A 23,486-nucleotide genomic window follows, 5' to 3' on the forward strand; every position below is an offset into this window, starting at 1 on the left:
CGCCCACTGTGTACAAAGTATTGTGCCAAGCAATGTGAACAATGTAATAAAGAATGTATCTAAGTCCCTGGCTTCATACAACCTAGCCCAGGAAGCAGACATGCCCAAAACTACCTGAGCAGAAAACGAAGAAGGAAGAGAGGATAGATAGAAGGGGACTTTAAACATTTAATAAAATCAGCTCCCAGTCTGTCTTCTTTTAAGAGAAAATGTTTTACCAAATGGAAACCAACATGGCTACAATGAGCCCCTGAAAATGAGAAGTTGATTTTGCAGTTCGGTTCACTTCGCAGTTTCTATTTCTTTTAAAATAAATAACATCTATCTTATCAGGGAACTGCTCTGCAAACCAAGGTAGGAAACCCATTTGTTAGAGATGCTCATTTAAGATGTTTGATAAGAAGAAAACAGCATTCTAAAATCAGATAAATAAGTAAATGTCTTCAAGATGACTATTATCAGTTCCATGCCCAAATTTTTTAAACTTTTTTTTGTTAAAAAAATTTTCTTAAGTTTATTTATTTATTTTGAGGGGGACGGGGCAGAATCCCAAGTAGGCTCCACACTGTCAGCACAGAACCCAATGCAGGGCTTGAACTCAAATACCATGAGATCATGACCTGAGCCGAAATCAATAGTAGACACTTAACCAACTGAGCCACCCGGGTGCCCTCCATGCCCAAATTTGTAAACCAAAAATTGACAAAGTATTTCGTTTAGTTGAGTCTATTCTATCTTAACATGTCTTTTTTGAGCCTGAATTCATGAAATATTCAAGCAGTAATACATGTGTGCACTTCAGATAGAAGAGAAATTCTTATCTATGTTTTATTCTATAAAGAGTTTTTAATACTAAAGTAAAAGCCATTAAGACTTCAGACTTCTCACATTTAAAAAGCTCTGTGTAAACTTTTCATAGGAACTCTCCCAGAATTTAGGATCTATAGTTCAGATTTTTGATAGAAAGGAAAAGTTTCCAAATGACTTGGCATAAAGTCAGTGTAGTATTGATTATGCAGTATATTCAATTCCAAATATATGCCAATATTTAATGAGAGCACTCTATCAGATTAAAATTTTGAAATGAGAATTAATTCCAGGTAGCTAATGTGAAACATAATTATAATTATTTAAGATTTCTACTGTTTCTCATAATGTCTGGCTGTCAGGATTAAACACCATGAAGGCTTGCCCTTATAACTCTAATATGGTTGCTGTATTTTTTTTTTTTAAGTTTTCCCTCATTCCAAGAGCCTAGGCATTCAAAGATATTAATGTACTAATGTATATCTAATATATGAAATACATGCATATGGGGTGACTGGGTGGCTCAGTCTGTTAAGCATTCAACTTTGGCTCAGGTCATGATCTCGCGGTTTCCAAGTTCAAACCCCATGTTGGGCTCTGTGCTGACAGCTCAGAGCCTGGAGCCTGCTTCAGATTCTGTGTCTCCCTCTCTCTCTGCCCCTCCCCTGCTCACACTTGTCTCTCTGTCTTTGTCTCTCTCTCTCTCTCAAAAATAAACATTAAAAAAATTTTTAATTAAAACTGCATCTATGCTGACCCTTTAAATATTTGTCCTTGAAGGTGAGTTTCAATCAACAAAAATCACACATCTGAGTCTCTAATTCCATTTCTTTTTTGTATCCTAAAAGAGTCATGCTGTCCGTCTTATTGGATAATACCACCTACCTTTCAGCCAAGGCTCCTTTGCAATTAGTTTTTAAATTTAAAGTTTTGAATAATAAGGGTACAACAAAATTCCTGAATCTTGAATTACAGAATCCTCTGTAGAAGTTCTATAGTATAAACATCCATAATTTATCCATTTAACAAAGCATTTACCAGAAGGAAATCAAAGATAGATCTTGGAAGGAAAAAAAGGATGAAATCCAGAAACCAAGTATGTTTTATAGTAAATTGATTACCATAATTGCAAAGCTCTACTTTTTGTTGTTATTGTAAATATTATTTTTCATTAACCCTCCATATTTCCATATCTAAATCATGCAAAGGGGCAATTAAAAATCATTTTATGGCACAGATATCAAATGGAATTTTTAAAAGGTAGGATATCTTCTGGAAACAATATAAAGATTATACAGTAAAATGTTCCTTTATACTTTCAAATCGGCTAAAGCCAGAAATCCATTATCCATATATTCTGGAAGCATAAAATTTTCAGAGTATCTTTTCATTCCTAAATTTTTTTTATTAACTTCATTTTAACTTAATAAGCCATTTCATTTATTTCTCATTTTTTCATTAAATTGCTATTTCCTCTAAGTGCACACATTTTATTATAATCCACAATAGACACTGTGTTTATATAAACATGTATGTGGCCAAATGTGGCAATGTATTTTAAAATTTTATTAATTTAGCTGGGGTACTTGGGTGGCTCAGTCAGTTAAGCATCCAACTCTGAATTTCAGCTCAGGTCATGATCCAGCCAGAGTTTCCTTTGGCTTCGCCCTGCCCAGGCATAGTTCACCATCTTTCGGGTCCTAACACATGCGCTCATGCTCCACCTCCCTGGCGTGGCAGGCGAGACGGACCAGTGGTGTGCCCTCGGCTTGTAGGTTAGAGCCCCACATCGGGCTCCACACTGGCAGCACAGAGCCTGCTTGGGATTCTTTCTCTCCTTCTCTCTGCCCCTCCCGCACATATGCACACACCCTCTCTCTCTCTCTCTCTCTCTCGCTCTCTCTCTCTCAAAATAAATAAATAAACATTAAAATTTCTCTAATAAATAAAAATTTCATTAATTTAACATATAGTCTTCCAACCATCTTTTGCATTTTCATTATGTATATCCAAATTATGAAATGCACAAATGTAGGTTATATGCATCACTTTCAAAGCATCATTGGATTTATACCTTGCAATTAATATTGCATAGTACTGTCCTTTATTTCCTCAGCCCTTTTTCTAGTCAGACACATAAGACAACCGTAAGTATTCAAACCCCTCTTCCAACCCTTTCCATCATTGTATCCCCCAACATCAGGTCTAACATAATGTTCCATATCAAGAAATGGTTCAATTAATATTAAATATTGAATTCATGTAATGAACCTAAAACAGTCATTACCAACCTCACAACATCCAATGGGACGAATTATGCCAAGATGCAGAGTTGACATCTGTGACATAAATTCCCACCTAGTCACTAGCACTCTGAGCTTGGATATTTCATGTACTGTCTCCGATCCTCCTCACATTTTCATCTTTAAAAAAAAATTAAGGTTAACTAACAAGAAAAAAGAAAAGTTCCTCTGACATTTTGTCCTTCTATTTGTGACTCCATGAAAATTCAAGACAATAATAGTGACGTAATATTAATAGTAGTAGCTAACATTTGATTGATTTATAGTTTGCCAGGCCTACGCACCTGACATATATTAACTCATTTAATCTTTAGTGAACTTTCTAAAATAATGTGCTTTCTGATCTTTCAGAGTCCTCCTGGTATTTTGAAGCCAGTCCCAGGCAGTCCTTAGCTGTGGCATTTTGAACAGTCCTCTTGAGGTTCACCAAAGCTTGGGTTTTGGATCCAAAACATGTCTGGGTACTAAAATTGCATGTAGAGTCCTAGTGTTTATTTAACTTGGTGATCTAAGTTACCAATCTGCTTATTTCCTTCTGGAAAATCAGCCCTGTATTTGAGTTTCCAACTACATAACTCTCATTTTTCACTTACAAAGCGTGAAAACAAAAAGCTGATATTTAAAGTGATATTAAAAGCTCATTTATACATGGGATCTTTCTAGCCTTGAATTAGAACCCGGACTGTGATTCGGAACATCTTGAAGCCTGTTTTTTGGAAACAGACCCAAATACAAGGCCAGACTTCATCTAGCTATTCCTTTTCCCTGCTTTTTTACTCTGCTGCAGAAAACTAGGGTTCACTGGGGCCACTGGAAAAGATTTTACTTTCTTGGATTTCCTGCTACTTTATGAGCACAGTACCTTGATCCCCCTTCATGACAACTCTTCCCAGTTATTCTCCTCCCGGGAGCTCTCAGGAACCCAGCTTTCCTATTCTCTCCCCTTCATGCATCGGTCCCATGGGAATCTCTGTTCTTTAGTTCTGCCATCCCTGGGCAGGAAGGATTAGGCTCTGCTTTACCTTCCCCGTCCTTAATTCAGACAGGTTTTCTTAGATGCCAAGGTCAACAGCAAACACTATCTCTCAGCTCTGCTCTCCATGTCCCAAGCTGCAGCCCCCTCATACTCCCTTGGTTAGATTTTCCTTCTTTCACAGTGTTCCCTTTTAAACGTATTTTCTGATAAATCTCTCAGCCTTCCATGTGGTGAATACCAGACTGCAGTAAAACCTAACCTCTGTTGCTAATGCTGCCATTCTGACTTGCTTCCTGGACTCTACTCTTTTGTCTCTAAATATGTGATCAATGTTTCCCTTGCACACATTGCCATGGCCTCAAACTCCATTTTCATTTCCATTTTTCATTAATTGTATCACAGTTTGATTCTTGTTTCTTATACCCATGTTCAATGAGATGCCAAATTTATAGATTTTACCCTAAAATTTTTCTCCTTTTTTAATCCATTTCCCCTCAAGTTTCCTGGCACTGTCCTAGCAGATAGCCTGACTTAGTCTTTCCACTTTTGAGAGCAAAAGCTCACATATGGCTACAAGAACCCAATTAAGGCAGAGTTAATACTATAATAAGAATGAGAGATTCAGCATTTCTGGAGATGCTAATTTAGGATTAAATGTTATTTCTACCAGTATTTTTAGAATGAATTAAGTTAATCCTGATAGGAATCTGAATGAGAAGTTAGGTTTTGCAGTGAAGAACAAAATTATGTCAGGAGGTGATATAGCAATAATTTCAAGGGGAAAATGTTCATTATTTTAGCATAATCAGTGAAATGCCAGCTCAAATCTATGGAAACAATTGTAGTCTTATTATTTCAGTGAAGTATTGAGAGAAATAATGAGAAGAAATATTATGGTATCAGATTATTCAGCCCTGGCTGTGTGGCCTCAGTCACTTAGCTGGTCTCTCGGAGATATAACTCTTTCATTTATAAACAACAGGATTAACTTAGATCATGCTTGCTCTCACTCTCACGTTTTCTCTCTCTCATTCCCTCTCTCTGTCTCTCCAGAAAAGTTCTGTTCAAATGTTTCACATACTGAACTATCTCTCTTCATTTTGAAGAAAGGAATCTATGAACTAACCCCACATCCTATCAAGCCCCTCCACATTAGTTTAATCTTATGGTTGCTTCTTATGCTAAAGCCTAAGATCTCAACTCACGGTATTTTTATTTTTAAATTCTCATTAAAATGATTACATACCTGGATCATATAAAAACTCTTTTCCCTGCATCGATTGTTGAAAAATTTACTTGAAAGAGCCAATTGTTCATGTGTCTAAGGCTGGAGAGAACCCCAGCCTTGAGATAAAACATTGATTGTGGCCCTTCACTAATCACATTCTTGCCAGATGTGACTACCAGAGAAACTTCTTATGTACCTCAGAGAAACAACTTCTCTGGAAATTTAACCTCTCTCTTTTCCTTCCACTGAGCTACTCTAGTACTTTATTTATCTCTTCTGATATTAATTCAATTCAGCAACTGCTGAGTCCTTACTACAGGTAAGGCATTTTCTACATTGTTTTTAGTTGTGTCCATGGCTAATTTCCCCTTCCATATAGTCACCTCTTTGATGGGAGCGTCCCTGTCTCATCTCTTTCTTACTTCCTATCCCCAGTGCCAAGCACAATGCCTTGGGCACAGTTAACACGTAAAGATTTATGTTTGATTGAAAAAATGGTGGAAACAGAGCAACCTTTTTTGAAGAACTTTTGATAAAAGTATCACTAAAAATTAACAGCTATGATTAATTTGCTATCTGGGTTCTGTGTCACTTATGCCCTTAAAATTGGTATTTTTTTTTTTTTTTTTGAAGAGCCAGCCACAATCCCTCCCTGCCCAGTTGCTATGTCTCAAAGCTACAGCCTCAGCTCTCTCCATTTCTATTCTTTGCCTGGAGAATAGGGAACAAGTCAGATTCAAAACCTCAACTCCATGTCCCTCCATTCCCAACACAGACGAGGCAAAGCACTGGGCTGGGGTGTATATGGGTGGATTTACTCTGCCTCCTCTTTCTGTACAGTCAGTATAAGAACACAGCCTGTGGTAAGCACCAGGAGGCTCAAAATTGACATTATTTTGAGACTAGTAGTTGCTAAAACCAGGAATGGTGAAGTGTAATGGTGGACAATATACCATTGATGGCCTCCAAATCCCAAAACATTCCTTTTCCCTGAAACACCAAGATATTTAAATTTCAAACAATGCTCTGAAAATTCTTGGTGGGTTTGAGTTCATTCCAATTCCAGGTTCTGAGTCTTCTGATAGAGGAAATCTGAGCACTCACAAAGTTATTAACAATATTTAACATTCAAGGACTCCATGGTTAAAGTTAAATTTAGAAGCACTTGGCTGGCTCATTCCGTAGAACATGTGATTCTTGACCTGAGGGTTGTGAGTTCCAACCCCATATTGGACATGGAGCTTACTTAAGATAAGTAAGTAAATAAGTAAATAAAGTTAAATTTATTTCACAATCAAGGCATGCCTTTTGGTCAAACTGAAGCATTAAGGTAGTTAGATTATTCCTCAAAAATAAACATACCTTTCACCCAAGTTTGCTATTTTCCTCATGTCAGATACAGATTGAGAATAAAGAGAATGTACCATATGCTGTGCTCTCTCTATTCCACATCACCGTCTAACCAGAAATAACATCACACAGAACCCAGTTGTCTGCTTTTAACTATAACTTAAAGCAAGAAATTTGGGTTGTGTAACAAACCCAAAGTTCTACCCAGTTACTGTTTCCTGCCACTGCAACAGCCAATGCCAACCTTGATAGGCATTTCAATTAACTAAATGTTATTATACATATTAAAGGAGATATAGATAGATGATAGGTACAGATTTATATATATATATATATATAGAGAGAGAGAGAGAGAGAGAGAGAGAGAGAGAGATGAAAAGAGTAAGGAAAGAGAATGGGGAAGGAAGGAGGGAGGGAGAGAGAGAGAGATTCTTTAATTCAAAATAAATTTAAACTTCTAGTTATATGGGTTTTCATGGGTTTACATTTTTGTGTCCTAGTATTTTCCTTACTTTTTAGATGTACTTTGGTTTAAAAAATGCAATATTTTAGGACTTTCTTTTTTATCACATCATTGGCCAACCAATTTTAACAAACTAGTGATAACATATATTGTGTCCCACGATTTTCATCTATGATATAAAGACTATCCAGTAATGCTAGAAAGCTGCTGTTTTCAATCTTATTTATTTGTTATTTATTTATTTTGAGAGGGAGAGAGAGAAGATGAGCAGGGGAGAGGCAGAGAGAGAGAGGAGAAAGAGAATCCCAAGCAGGCTCCCTGCTGTCAGCACAGAGCCAACATGGGGCTCCATTTCAGAACTGTGAGATAGATCATAACTTGAGCTGAAATCAAAAGTGGGAGGCTTACCCAACTGAGCCATCCAGGTACCGCCTACTCTTATAAATTTTAAAAAGTCAAAAGCAGTGAAATATCTTGAGTGGTTATGTGAAATATTAATCATATTTTAAGAAAGCATTTAAAAAATAAAACAAAAAAGGCAATGGATTCCCAAAATTAGTTTCAGCAAATTGAAAATTGAAAAACTCAACCAATTAACTGGCTCTATTGTCCATACTTTGCCAAGTAGTCAATTTGGCTGACTCTTCCAAATCAGTGGCGTCCCAGCCTATAAGGAAAACAGTTACATAATTGTTGCCTATTAAGTTTCCAAGATTTATTCCTACCAAATTCCAGTAAGATTGGGTTTTATTTTGTCCGTCATGACAGTGAAGGTTTATGGGATCCACTTTTGTATATATTAATAATAAAAATCATTCCAATCAAGAGAATCTGTAATTTAATGTAGAGAAGAAAAATTTTAAAAAAAGGAAAAAGAACCATGAGCAGTCACTACAGAAAATTTTTGAAATGTTAAATAATAGTCAGTTGGAATCCCAAAATTGAAACCTTAGGCTAATTATGTTTACAGTGGACTTGGGGGTCAGCCTGGGTGGCTCAGTAAGTTAAGCATCTGACTCTTGATTTTGACTTAGGTCATGATCTCAGCGTTCAGAGGATAGAGCCCCACATTGGGCTATACACTGACAGTGTGGAGCCCCTGCTTGGGATTCTGTCTCTCCCTCTCTCTGCCCCTCCCCCACTCTTGCACACTCCTTCAAAATAAATAAATAAACTTTCAAAAATGGATTTTGAATGCATAGATTGATGATTCTTAACTAGAAGATGGCAAGCATCTTCACTGTTACCAATGTCAATGTGCTTTACCTCTGAGGGATCGATCTCTTAGGTGTATTAGATGGCATCCTTGAGAACCACTGGTATAAATAATGAATATACTTGCATTTAGCAATGGGAGAAATAAAAATGATCTCTTTCGTATAAAAATGCATAAACTAAGAACTTTTCAGTAAGGCAAAATAAGACTTAATAATACTATGAGTGCACAATCATGTGTGTCATGAGTGAAATATTCGACCTTGCCGATGGATTTATTCTATCAGAAATTAAATGGCAAGAAGGCAATGGTCCTGTGGGCACTTCCAAAACATCTCAACTAAGTTCCTGCAAAAAACAAGCAAATCAAAAGAACAACCACAGAACAAGTACCATATTTCAAATACATTTGGCTCTTATTCACCAGTGTATCTCCATGATTAGCAGAGTGGCCAGGACAGTCCCAGATAGGACATACCGGATGCTTCATAAATATATTTGTTGAATTAATAAATTGAGTCATACTGGATGAAATTAATTTGTTGTTTCCATAGTTACAATTCTGTGAATTTTAAAAACTGATAACTTGTGGTTGCTCAATACTCCCTTGACTCTTATGATGAGAAACAATGGTGAAGTGACATACAAGTATCTTGCATTGATTGCCCTGTTTTATTTGTGTGTTTACAGGCAAATGGACATAGTTTTGTACATATGGAACATGAAAAAGCTGTATTACTACTGAAGAGTTTCCAGAACACAGTAGACCTAGTTATTCAACGTGAGCTTACTGTCTAAATATTTTTTATAAATAGTGAAGATACGTCTAGCCAGACCTAATGTTCAAAAAATAAATTTATACATAGAAACAAATTTTGCCAATTGCTGGACCAATGGCAAACATTAGTGCCAAATGTATAATACTATATGTTAGCACTGATCATCCTTAAAAATGTTAACTATATAAATATGATGTTCATGTGGTTATGTATTAGTTTTAATTGTCAGCCTCTGGCTGTGCATTGGTGCAGTTTTGTTTTTGTTTTTGGTTTGTTTTTTTAATCAAATAAGTTTCTTCTCGAAGTGGATTTCATATAATTTCAGAGCACGGAAGCACATACAAGCTCTTTACGAATTCTGCTCTCCATCAGAAACACTGCCTCAAAGTTGTATATGCCTTTATATAGAAAATACAAATATAAAGAATTGTAATTCCCATAAAATATTTCTAGCACAGGTATATGTTGGCATATATACAAAAAGAATATAGAGAAAAATAATATTTTCATAAACTAAACATCTCGGATTGAGAAAGAAACTATATCTTAAAATAAGACTTTACTATATTGAATCTTTTTCAATAAAAATTACATGATAATGCCTTATGAAAGTAACTGTACATATGGTATAAAGTGTTTATATTTGGTTCCATATTCATTTGCTAAATTCTCATAACACAGAGTGAAATATTTCATAAATTAGCCATTTATCTCTGGGACCTGAATAAAAATAGGACAAACTAATTTGTTCAATGCCTTTAGCTAATTACAATACACACAGAGTTAAGATACAGACTAAAGGTCATTATAGATAAATCTTTTTCACCACAAATTTAAGCAGTGAATGATGGGTGGCAGGAAAGATATTGCTTTATTTCTTTCAAATTTATGTTGATTATAAAATGTAGCCCCTGTGATTTCTTTACTTGTAAATGTGGAATTTATTTGTGTGTTGCTTTATCTAATTTGCTACTTTTAAATCATTTAAAATGAGTTTTGGAGATTGATAAAATTTATCATTAAGAAAGACTGTTGTTAGAAAGTTATGGTGGATGATTAAAAAACTTTAGTATTTAAATATGAAACTGCAAATATAATTTCTCAGAGCTGTGGTCTACCTGTAATATTAATTTCAGTGCCTGTTTTTGTGGGCAAAAATAGAGAAAATACTTTTTTTCCAAAAAAGTTTCAAAGTATATAAAATCCTGAGTCTGTCTTACTGGAGAGAAAGACAAGCATAGTTAATATAGAATTAGTTATTTTTTACATTAGAATTGTTTTCCTCTATAAATGATCAAAATTCATTTTATAATCCTTTAAAAATATTTCTTTTATATATTAGTCATTAATTTGATTAAAATGTTCATTTGAAATTCCAGAATAATTTCCCAGAGTTGGTTGTATGCATGTTCCCCCTCATAGTTCCACATTATATATATATTATATATATATAATGAATTTAGTTTATATGCTAGCTTTTCAAGTATTCTATAAGGATTTTCACAATAGTATCACATATTGATGTCACCAAAGCTCTGAGAGTAATATTTGTAAGTTAACTGTTTTATGGGGACATTGAAAATACTGTATTTTTGTAGGGTCTATTAAAATGAGTGTCACTTATTAGAAGTACAGTGGTATTTTTTGGCAATAGAATTTGTCACTTGAAGGCAAATGATACTTCACTTTATAGATGATGCACTAATTTTGATGTTGCTTTATGTCAGGGTGACATTATACCATGATTTTATAGGGTTTGACATTTAGCAAATGATTAAATGATTGGCCTATTTAATATGTTTCCCAGAAGTAACTTTTAAATGCATTTTAATATATTGACAGTTTCTGATGAGAAATGTCTTTCAGAGCCTAATTTTCTTTGTCAAACACTCACACCAAACCATGGTACCACTGTTTCCAGCTCCTAGTATAGAATGATCGTCATGAATCAAGATAGATGCCCCCCACCCCGCCACTGGCCTCACAAGATCACGTAAAGGAAAAACAAACTCATGGGTATAGTTTGGTGGCAATGAAGCATCTCAAGTCATCCCATCAATTTTGTTTAATCTTTAACAGGAGAGGTGAGAGAAGAGCCAGATAGAGGACTTCCCAAGTCTCTTCTTATGTCAGGTTTCCACATCAAACCCAGGGTTTCAGGAGATGCTTCTGAGGCACAAAGCTGAGAGGATCATAGTAAACACCTCTGCCACTCCTGATGTGACAACGTTGTCCTGGGCCAATGCTTTAACCCTTCCTCTCCCATAGGAAGTGAGAAAAAGTGAAAAGGGATCCCTGACCAAATGGAAAAGAAATGTGATGTGCCAAAGCACCTCATTGTCACTTGTACTGCCATGCTGCATACTGAGAAAAGGCAGGTAATAATGAAAAGAAGCATTTTTTTTTTAGATTGAATAAAATCACTAATTACTTAAGGGGGTTAAAAAATCTAATTTATTCCATACATGACCAAAACCAATAATACATTAATTTGAGTACTGACTTTTTTTGGAATAACTGCTTTTGCTGCCTGAATTTAGAATCTGGTTTGTATTAACCGCCCCTCACCAACCCCACTCCTCCCCCAAAAAGTTAAAGGTGTGCCTTTAAAAAAAGAAGATTGACAACAACAAAGGAGTGGAATTCATGATGACTCCAATAGACTCACCTCTTGGTCTTTGATTTTTATTGAGATCTTTTTCCTGAGGCAGCTGTCTATATCTGGTGGATCAGTAAGACACAATGAAGGGGCATGAGAAACATCAGAGGTGCAAAGAACAAGCACTGAAAAATACTGGTAGAATTCCTACAGATTTGCAAACCAAATAGACATTAGTGGACAACTTTTAAAAACCAACTTACATGGCTTATAATACATTGTCACAAAAGCTCCCTTATGATAATTTCCACCTTCAGACATAAGTCATCTAGACATAGTAATTTCAAAATATGAGTGGATTTTTGGCAAGGAATACTCAAAATCAGTATAACATGCTAATATTTACATCGTGCTGATTTATCACTCATTGAAACCTGTAAAATACATGCGTCCCCGTTAATTAGAACTGTTAATTATATAAACATCTAACAATCCCAGTCACTTCCGGGTCTTCCATTGGGTTACCACTTTCAATATGAAAAAGGCAGTTTTAAAGAGAGGATGACAAATCAACATTAATTTGTTTTTAATCCTAAAGATGGCTGCACACATATTACTAATAAAATTGCTTGCTTAAAAAGTAGTACGGAAATATATTTCACCAGGTGAACTGAAGAGAAAGTGTACTCAGATGAAAGAAAATGAAGAAATTAGATTTATACATTCAAATATTAAGTGAAAAGTATTTGAATTTGCCAAAATGACTAGATGAAGGAAGCCAGAAAAAAACATTTTACTATAAATCATAAAATCTATTTAATATCTTCACCAAAATTTAAATATTTAGAAAACATAGTGTGTTTCCTAACCTGTCTTTTCATTGGCTGTTAATGCCGTCCTCAGTCCATTTCTGCCCCTCATTGGCACACAGATCAAGAATGTCTACTCTGATGGAGACATTGTTATCAAGAGGCAACAATACAACATAACCAGATAAACCACCATGTCGGCATGTTGGTACAAGACTATTACTCTAAGCCTTTGATGAATTCAATCAGACAATATGTTTGACTGACTCCTGATATACTGACCAAAGAGCAGGTTTATTGAAACACTAGGTCAGTAAAAAGTTATGCAAATAATGAAATTCAATAAGTTAGGAAGATGGATCCTTTACGTAGTATCAAGAAGAGCAGGGTTGAGTTTCCAGTAAAATTCCTCTCACAGCAATTCTAAATCTTTGTGAGGCTCAATAAAATGTTCAAACACTGGGTTGGTGATGTGCCCTCTCTTATGGTTGTAGTTATCTGGTCATCTGGTTATTGGGGGGAAATCTTCAGATGTGAGATCACCTACATGAACCTTTTTTCCCAAGCAATACAACTGCTTTCCACTAAGAAAAGCATCTTGCCTTGGCCCAGAATGTTTCCCCATCACTCAGTAAGACCATCACCCAAGTATACATTATAGAAAGATAATAGAACGTGGGCTGTGGAAAAAAGGATGTGCATAGAAAGCGTGTGGGTTAATATTATAGGAGATCCTGGGTGTCAGCTCTCCAATGCAGCCTTTCAGCTTCATTTGATCTAAACATTTCAGAGAATGTATTTTCTGAAACATCCCACTCTACAAAAGTCAAAGCAGATGCAGTCAAGTTTTCTAGTTTTATTTGGAAACTTTCGGGGTCATTTCTGTTTCTAGTATGTAAAACTGACCTCTCTTCATTGCTGCTATTGCTGCTATAGATTCATCCCTCTAACTCCCCATGATGTTCCAAAGGCAGTGGCCGTCTGCTTCTATCCTGTTGACACAAGACTAAGAGGGCCCCTTAGAGTTCTAATTGTTTGGAGACACTTGAGTATCTACTGATGGTTCCAGCTTCCAGCTTGGGAAGAACTTTCTTGGGTGATCAAGGAACCTGGATTAGTAGCATTAACCAAGGTGCAAAGGTGGAACACTTCTGTCTCTGACAACAAACTGTGTGTTCAAGAGCAAGGGTGACAATGCCTTAATAGAACCGTGTTTCCACTTCTGTTTTTTAAGTGTTGAATTTTACCATATCAAGGACTCTCTCTAAGCCTGCCAGCTGATTGCTAGTGGGACAGGTTCCAATCTTCCTCACCTTTGACATTCTCTGCAAGAGAATGGTTTGGAAACATTCTCTTGTGAGGATATAGATTGCAAGCCTTCTATTTTGGAGAAGCCAGAGATTTCTGATGTTTGATTAAAAGGAATAAATGAAAATCTAGGAATATTGACTCCCCTGGACTTCTAACAATGTGATTGTCATAATCTTCCCAAAGAGCAGTTCCAGGGGAAGTAAAGAGAGAAAACTGAAAGGGAAGGGAAATAATACACTGGTTCCAGCTCTAGAAGCATTACTTCATCTGCTAGTTTCCCTTGTTGGATTTTGTTGTAGGACAGTAAGCTCACACTTGGTAACAACTCACTGAGCACTAAGCAAGATAAGAAATGGAACTGGATGTAAGCCAGGCACAGATAAGGATATCTCTGAAGCTGTACCAGTATCTCCCCAAATTATGCTACAAAACACTTTTTTTTTTTTTTGCCTAATATTATTAATTGCAGTACCTAAAGAGTGGAAGATTGTGAAATCCTGACAGTGTTTATGTAAAAAGCACTGAAATCCTGTGACTCTTAATAGTCTGGTATCAGAACCAATGTAGGCCTGACCCAAAGAAAAAGCCATGGGTCAAATTTTTACAAATATTATTTTCAAACCTACCATAATTTTCAATGAGTGTGGGAACGAGTGTTGAGTAAAAGTTAAATAAGTGATCCAATCTTTCTCTAGTTTGAAAGATATATATATATATATACATATATATGTATATATATATATTCATTCTTAAACTATCACTGTTGCACAATTGCATTATTTGTGCTAGTTTTTTTTCCCCCCAACTTTAACATGTGTAAGCAGTGTATAGTCAGGTATCTCTATACCTGGAGTAAAATATCTTACACAGACTTATTTTCATCAGAAAAATCCATATTTCCTCCACAGGAAAACAATTACTATAGCTGAATCTCAGAAGTTTAAGGTATGTCATTCAAAATTCAAAATATGGGCATTTTATTGGAGAATATAATGAAAACATTAAGTGCAATGTTTACAACTATTTGTGGAGCATCAACTATAGACCAGGCTCTGCAAGGGATACAACATGGTCTCCTCTGCACAGAGTCTCACAACCAAGTGGGAAGATGAGAGAGCTTCCAGAAAAAAAGACAGTACAAGGCAATGTGGTGAGTCCCTTTGTCCCTGCCCTCAACCTGTGTATAGCAAAAGGAAGTAGCATCTTTATCTAGTCAAATCTCTCGTGTTTGAGCATGGTTGTTCCATTTGGAGCTATACACATAGTTCTCCCTACCGGGTCTTATGGCCTTTGGGAGGCCATTATCAATGTTTGCCAAGATTTAGGGCAAGGTTTGATAGGCTAGAAGTGACAAGAGAAGAGACCTTACTGGACAAGATAAGTAGCAACCAGAGTCCCTTGAATCCGTGGAAGAGAATTTTGCCAGTTTGTTCGTTCTAAAGAAGAGAGAGAACATAGTGAAAGATGGTGCTCCTCAACAGCACTGTGTCTATAGGCCCCTGACATGTTGGGGGAAGGAGATGGAAGCCAGTACTTTAAAAGACGTGGACTGTTGGATTGAAGAGTTTCTTCTGTGTTGTGTCCCCAAAGGGTTGCTCCTATGACCACTGCCTCTTACCGACTATTGGGGAGCATGGGAGTCCTGATTATCCAATGTTAGAATGATGCACTCAGAAATGCAATGAAGTGAATATTCATTCAGCAGTTGCATTTCCTGTTTGTTTACTTCGCTTCCTTCAGTGGGGTGAGGGACATTTTCGCTGAAGGCTGTTCGTTCCACCCCATGACTTTGCGTGAGGTTAGATCATACATATTTACATATCATAGGCATCTATTTATTCTTCCAAGGAAATCTGATTCCTCTGAATCTAAGAATTGTTGTTTTTTTCTTCACCTTAACTATACATAACCAGTGATGTAGACACCTAGAAATCCTTACCTTTCCCTGAGTATTCCCTGTGATTTTCAACCTCTGCCTTTACCCACACTGGTCCCTCCACTGTGATGTCTTCCTCTTCCCATTCCCTTTCTAAATTATCGAAATTATATCCAGCTCAAGCATCACCACCATCATAAAACTTTACCTGATCTTAACTGGAAGAAATTTCTCTTCCCTATGGTAATAAGGTCTTACTAATTTTTTTGCATATTTTATAGTACTTACCACATTCTGTTCTATCTATAGCACTTATCACATAGCTATTTGGTATTTGTTCGTTCTCTCCCATCAACTCTTTGAAAGGATCAGACAATACTTAAAAGAGGCATTCTAGACAGAAGAGCTTCCAGACGGCACATCTGGTTGTGCTTACCATGGATCGTTCGTGCCTGTCATAGACTCAGAAGCATAGTAGGTGCTCAATAAATGTTTATACAATAATTAAATGGATGACAGGATTTTTTTTTAATTTTTTTTTCAACGTTTATTTATTTTTGGGACAGAGAGAGACAGAGCATGAACGGGGGAGGGGCAGAGAGAGAAGGAGACACAGAATCGGAAACAGGCTCCAGGCTCTGAGCCATCAGCCCAGAGCCCGACGCGGGGCTCGAACTCACGGACCACAAGATCGTGACCTGGCTGAAGTCGGACGTTTAACCGACTGCGCCACCCAGGCGCCCCTGGATGACAGGATTTTTAAATTAAGTGAGAAGTTTATGTCCAGTTTACACAATCTTAACTCTCAGTTCATTCACCATTCTTAGTCTTTTGTTTCTAGTGTTTTTTTTTTTAATTCCCCCTTTTAATCTAATCTTCCTCCCCTCCAATCCTCCAGATCCTCTCCTAAGACCTTTTAAGCTACTCTTCCACGTGTTAGCAATTGTGTTTAATTTCCCTTATTTGTGTTCTAAGGACCTTAACATTGTCCAAAAAGTTTAAGAAGAGGCTTTTGTTCATTGAATTGGAATATATAACATCTATCCTTTTGATTTATTTGGGTTTTTTTTTTTTCTCATCTTGGAAGAAGTCATGCATATAGATTCCAGAAATATTTCAGAGAAATGAGTGCATGAGGTTGAACTTACAGAGCCATGGTTTTGGCCTTACAGACATCTTAGAGATAATCAAGTCCTGTTTCCTCATTTTATCAGAGGCCCAAAGTCCTAGAGAGGTGATGTGACTGTGAACTGAGAAGACAAACAGATGGCTGGATCTGGTTTTAGACCCCCTTTTAAGGCTCTTCTCCCTGTACATTACGACTTGGTAGATTACTTTGCTCAAGCTACTTTTAAAATTTGGAGGCATGGGAAATGGTAAAGAGTTGGGTTGGGAACGGGATTAGGGAAAGGTAGTTGGGAAGAGGGAGTCCCCAACCCTATTTTAGCTCTAAAATTTAACTTCTGCCTCATGCTGTCCATTTTAGAATAAGGAAGAGCCTGTCCAGAGGCCTTTGACCATAGTTCACTCTGACAATGTTTACACATTGCATTTTGGCATCATTTCATGGACAGATTCCACCACCTGTATCCCTAAAGTGAAAATGTCATATACTCCAGCCAAAATTATCAAAAAAAAAGCCACAAAAGCTATAGCATTAACATGATGAACTATTTAGATAGATCACAGACAATCTGCATTACTTGATAAAATCACGTGTCCCATGCCAAACTTTTATAGAGGTCAGAATCTGGTCTGTTGATATCAGAGTAGAGAGAAAATTATTTATACTGCCATTAGCATCAGCTTCATTAGATACTTCCCTCATCTAAGGGTTTGAGGGGAAGCAGAATGTAGCCCCTAAAAAGAAAAACAGCATCTAAGAGAGGAAAGCCCTAGGTTGGTAAGCTCCTAACCACATTTCCTTCATTGCCTCATAGGATCTTGATTTCCTTCTAAGTAAAGCATTTCTTTCTTAGCTTTCTCTCAGAATTATTTCCCATCTTTTTCTATTTGAGTTTCAACACAAACTGACTACAGAATTGAGTGAAATCTTCCCAAAGTTAAATCCATTTCTCATCTACTATTTTGCTTATACAGATAATATTAATCACTCCATCTGCCTGTCTTTTAATCTCTTTGTGTGAGGGGAACTTGCTACCTCCTCATTATATGAGGAGAACTTGCTAGCTGGCTGATGATGGCTTCTTTTCAGGATTTTTTAAATTCTAGAAACCATAAATATACATTGAAGGAAACTCTCATCATCATTTCCTTTAAGAGTATGGTGCCTCGGGGCGCCTGGGTGGCGCAGTCGGTTAAGCGTCGACTTCAGCCAGGTCACGATCTCGCGGTCCGTGAGTTCGAGCCCCGCGTCAGGCTCTGGGCTGATGGCTCGGAGCCTGGAGCCTGTTTCCGATTCTGTGTCTCCCTCTCTCTCTGCCCCTCCCCCGTTCATGCTCTGTCTCTCTCTGTCCCAAAAATAAATAAACGTTGAAAAAAAAAAATTAAAAAAAAAAAAAAAAAAAGAGTATGGTGCCTCAAACTCACCAGAGACCTACGCTTTGCTCTTGTAGCCCAGTGTTTCTATATTTATAGAGGAAAAGAATGCCAATGTCCATTTGAACCAATTGAAGTGAAAAATGAAAAGTAAATTATTAGTTGATAGAGTAACATTTTAGAGTAGTAAGAATATTTCAGAATAGTAACAGTCATTGAAGTATTTTAAGTAAGAGTATTTTAGAATAATAAGAGTGAAAGCAGGCGTGAGAGCTGGTTGGAGACAAATTAGTACATTAGGGAAGTAAGGATGAGAAAAAAAGGGAAAGAAGGGAGGTAACAGAGTGATAGAGAAGAACAGAGAGAAACTGGATGACAGAAATCACATTCAGATTCAGACACACTCTCCAGTCTGTTGGTGACAAAACCCCTCCTTCAGACAGCTCCAGAATTCCCTTCCCCGCCCTCCCCTCTCTCCTGGCTGGTAAAGTGATCTTTCAGCTCTCCTTGGTTTCTGGCCTCCCTCCCACTCATCTAGAAGTAGAAAGAATTCAAAATGAAAACCTGAGGCATGCATTAGAATTATATTTCATTTAATTGCTATTTGTTTCTAGGAACTACTTTCCTAATGTAGTGGATAATTTTTTGGACAAGCAACTTCTCAGTATAAAGCAAATCACCAAAAGTTATCTCCTTAAAAAAAAAATAACAGGGAAATTTTCTGAAATAAAACCTAATATCAAACAATATATCCATAAGTCAATTCTGAGGGAAAACGGGAAATTATTGTCCTATCAGAAGATAGAAAAGGACCTTGAGAAGATCTGGTTAATCTGTCTACCTTCTGGGAAGAATTAATGCTTTTTAAAATTCCTCCAGAGAACAGGCTACCACTTTCCTCAGTAACCCACCCTGCAAAGGAAACAAAACATATGTTTCATCCCAATAAGACCCTCCGTTTAAATTGCTGGATTCAAATCTGACATATACTGTCCTCATCTGTAGTTGCACAGATCCACATACATTTTAGGAACATGTCTGCAGTTAGGAAGAGCTGCCACTAGATGGAGCCCTTATATCTATATTCTATATCCAAATCCTGGCAATTCTCTAGTTTGGATTACCACTCTCGACAGTCCATTCTCATACCGGTTATGTTGATGTACCTGTGAATAAGTAAGTGTTAATAAATTGTTGATGAAACTTTTAACACCCATTTCTATACTCTTTTGAGACAATTAATTTGAAACAATGCTTTAAATTTAAACAATACAAGAAAACAAATGAAGAGCTTTGGGTTTAAGTAGTTTCTATATTTTTTACTAAACCTTTCTGCTTGTATCCCAATCATAAAGAGACCCAATCATAGGGCTCTCTCTAAGCCCCAGTGAACGTGTGATTTGAAGTTTTGATATTCCCAATTGTTCAGTTTAATTATTACATCCACCTTTTTAATAGCTATTCTCTAATCTCATTGTGATTTCCAAATATTTTGTGCCTATCTGCCATTATTGTAAGAAGCTTCCTTACAATGTGCTCATTCTAAGTATGTAGAAAGATATTTGCCACAAATTATTTAAAATACATGTTTTTAAATGAGCTGTCTAAAACTTAAACATCAAGAAGTAAATGTGCCTAGCATAGCCTTCCTTACACAGTTCTACAACTAGTTCAACCCAAATATGTGTGTATCTGTGTATGGCTTTATTCCCAGCTGATATCTGGCAGCAGCTAGGCATCTAATATAAACTCCTAACTTATCTGTGTAATTAGCATAATATAATCAGATTGTACCTTATTGTAAAGGGAATAAGGAATGTGTTTCAAAAGATTTCTCATTAAGTGATAATCAGATTCCAAAGGTAGTTTAAAATCTCCCCCACCTCCCTTCTTTCAGTCAGAATGTCTGGGTATTGAAGACAGAGAGCCTCTGGCAGTTTGGGTGACATTGTCCTCAAGCTGTTTTGGTTCTTAAATATTTGGAACTTCAGAGTGTCTGATGGCTCGATCATAGTTTTAAAACCCAAATATTTCTGTTTACTGCTTCTAAGCTAATTATATCCTCACCCTCACAACTTAGCCAGCACCCTTGTATGGGACTCTCCTTTGCTAATTCCATCGGTCCTATTTATTTGTGGGTTCATGGTTTCTCTTAAAACCATTTAATCTTTTCTTCTTCCAACCCCAAGCAAAAATAGAAGGAAAACAAGTTCTTCTTTCCCGAAGTCTATGTAAAACTACTTAAATCCTCTGGTGTTTTCCTCCAAAGGAAACCATTTCCTTCTGGCCCCCTGATCGGGAACCACTAATACAGTGCACTCTTAGGGAATTCATTCAACCTTCTTTGGGGACTAGTCTTTGAATACAATTCTTCAGCCATACTTGTGGTGTCACTCAACTTAGCAATAAGTATTTTGCACTTGATAGAATCACACAGCCTTGTTATGATCAAGACAGATTTCTCTAGCAGGCCATCTCTATGATATGTTCTTTATAAAACCATGAAGGCTGCTGGCAATCATTATAGATAGAGGTTTGTGGCCATTTCCCAGGGAAATTCAAACTTGGGACTCTGTGTCTCACACGCGCGTGCACACACACACATACACACACACAAGTCAATCATTTTTTAGGTTTTCACTTATTTCTGAAAAATGATATTTACTATCCCTGTGATCTAGGGACCCAAATCATCATAAACCACTCGAAGGTAAAATACTATAACTTCTTTTATTTTTTAAACTTTCCATAAATATCTACAGCATCTTCACCTACACCCTCACAATATATACCCATATTTAGAGCATTCACCCAGGTCTGTGTATGGATTGGAACAGATCTAGCTTCAAGAGCTGTTAAAGCATTTTTCTCTAAGTCTTCCTCTGGACCACCCTAAGATTTGGTCTCTGGACAATCTATGTGTTTATTCTTTTAAAAAAGTTATCAGTAATTAAAAGTTTGTCTTGCTGTACATGCAATTTAATCAACAAATATTGATGAGCAAAGGATTTTGAGGACAATGGAAGATATAAATAAGCCACGGTGCCCCCTCTCAAGAAACAGTGTAGTGGGGAAACAGACACAGAAAGTCTAATAAATGGTACTGTGTAGGTACAAAACATGAGGGGAGAACGGAGCACAGTGTATTATCACCTCTCCTCCTCTAATAAGATGGCGAAAGCTTCCTTTCACCTTTTTGTTTTAACATAATATGAATGAGGAATATTTTTCTATTTCCTTAGGAAGAAGGCAGGCTCCTGTCCCTCATAGATATCCTTTTCCAAAAAAGGACAATGTCTCAGGTTAATGGAAATAACTGTAGTCCTCCTCTTGAATGAACCATATCAGGGAGGGATAGTCTCTAGGCTAGCTGAGTTCTGGCTTTCCACTTTCACTTGGCTTTGTCCTTCCAAGGGGTTGTCCCTTAAGGGCCAAAGTCAGAGGGGCTGAAGGACTCAATGGCAACTCCTGTTTCCTGGAGAGAGAGAGTACTGAAGCTTGGCAACAAAGGCCTAATGTGCCGCTTGAAGAGATCAGTCTGAAGAAAGGAGAGAATAGAATGGTGAACGTTTGCTGTCTCTTGAAATTTTGCTTTAAAGTATTTCATTTGTATTTTAAACACAATTAATTATGGTAGACTTGCATAGTCTAAATATTTATATACTTACATAAAGGAAAAGATCACACTCTTTAGTATTAGCAAACACCTCACCATTAGGGGGATGCTTTGTGTTTAGGAACAGAACAGGACTCATTAGAATTCAGTACGAAAAGCAACCTGAAGAGCACCTATAATGAAATTTTCTAGGAAGCAAAAAACCAGAGTGGCTGGACAGAGTGACTAGCAGATACAGATGCGCGCTGTCCAGAGAGATAGACAGCGGAGGTGCTATGGGGCCCATCCCCAGACCCTTCTCTAAGGTCCTTCAGCATCGGCAATTTCACCTGGCAACATCTCTAAGCACTCAGCTGTGGCAGGCATCTAAATTCCCATAAGTTATATCCTGAGGGAAAAATCTTGTCAGTGACTACTACATTAGCCAGAGAAAGAGAGATACTGTTTTACATCCAACAAAATCCCAGCGTTTTTGTTTGTTCTTTGAGGTTAACGTGAAGGTTTTTATTTATTTTACTCTGGTTGGATTGAGCCTAGAGGTAGAACAGCAACTATATAATCAAGGTGGGTTCAAAAAGTATATGAGTTCAACCATGGTCTGGAAAATTAGTTGCCATTTGGAGACAAAGTGGTGGGTTTTACCTTAGAGCAAGTTAGTGTCTTTGTGCACCGACTTAGAAAATATAAGTTTATTAAAACTATGCAATGGATTGTGAAGCATGCTTACAGCTATGAGTTAGTGCGTCTTCAATATTTAGTCAGTGGGCTTCTGATCCTCAAGTACCACTTTGGACATAGTGCTGGAGATGAAGTTTGAAAAGTATTGGAAAAAGCCCGGTATCCACATATATTCAGTGGCCAACATGAAAAAGCCACATTTTTTTCACTATTACATTGAACTGTTTATTTATTTAACAGCTGTGGAGTGTGATGCTCTTCTTTTTTAGTTTTTTTTTGTTTGTTTTTAATAAAAATTGTATATTTGAGGTGTACAACTTGATGATTCAATATACAAATACGTTAGCGAATTATACTACAGTCAAGCTAATTAACTCATCTCCTCACATAGCTACCTTTTTTGTGTGTGTCTGGTGAGAGCCCCTGAAATCTACCCTTTAGGTGATCTCCAGTATTTAATATGATTTTATCAGCTACAGTCCGCATGCTGTACTCTAGACTTACTCCTCACATTCCTACTATGCAAATATCATCATTCCACCCATAAGACAGCTTTTATGTTTCCAAACTGTTGTGAGAGATGAAAGCAATACAAGTCCTAATATTGGCAAGAGTGGTTCTTTTGTGAACTGTATACTCAACTGTATGCAAAACTAGAGGAAACTCTGTAAAAGTTGTGTCTCTAACTCCTTAGCGTTCGTGATAGAGCAGGGAATCACTTACACAACCTCAAAGAAAATGGAGAGGAAAAACCAAACTGATTAAAATATTTGAAGGCATAAAATTTAAATTCTCAATACATCATGACATTTGTTAGGACAGTTTTTTAAATTGGCTGAAGAATGAATGGATGTGGTAAAACTATTAAATACAAGAGTGTCAGAGGTGGCCTCCCAGCCTGGAGGAGCTGAAGTTTGTCTAAGAAAAGATCTCCCAGTGAGACAATCAGTACAAAGTCACAGAAAAAGCTAATCGTT

General features: G+C 36.9%; 1 protein-coding gene and 1 non-coding gene across 8 annotated transcripts in view; one reads left to right on the plus strand and one right to left on the minus strand.

Annotated features, from left to right (window-relative positions):
• Positions 1 to 10,194, plus strand: part of LRRC7 (leucine rich repeat containing 7) — a 567,116-nt gene extending 556,922 nt beyond the window's left edge. For 6 of the 7 annotated variants that reach the window (XM_040470602.1, XM_040470604.1, XM_040470607.1 and 3 more), the window contains one exon: positions 9,033 to 10,194. In XM_040470602.1, the coding sequence (XP_040326536.1) occupies positions 9,033 to 9,140 (108 nt within the window). In that variant the 3' untranslated portion in view covers positions 9,141 to 10,194. The remainder of the gene's footprint in view (positions 1 to 9,032) is intronic. The other variant, XM_040470605.1, reaches the window with a different exon arrangement.
• LOC121027923 (small nucleolar RNA SNORA51) lies at positions 6,065 to 6,194 on the minus strand. Its single transcript, XR_005789004.1, has one exon. It is a non-coding gene; the product is annotated as a small nucleolar RNA SNORA51 (small nucleolar RNA).
• Positions 10,195 to 23,486: the final 13,292 nt, after the last annotated feature.

This window comes from Herpailurus yagouaroundi, unplaced genomic scaffold, assembly GCF_014898765.1.
Source record: "Herpailurus yagouaroundi ecotype Mexico unplaced genomic scaffold, PumYag 77, whole genome shotgun sequence".
Taxonomy (NCBI): domain Eukaryota; kingdom Metazoa; phylum Chordata; class Mammalia; order Carnivora; family Felidae; genus Herpailurus; species Herpailurus yagouaroundi.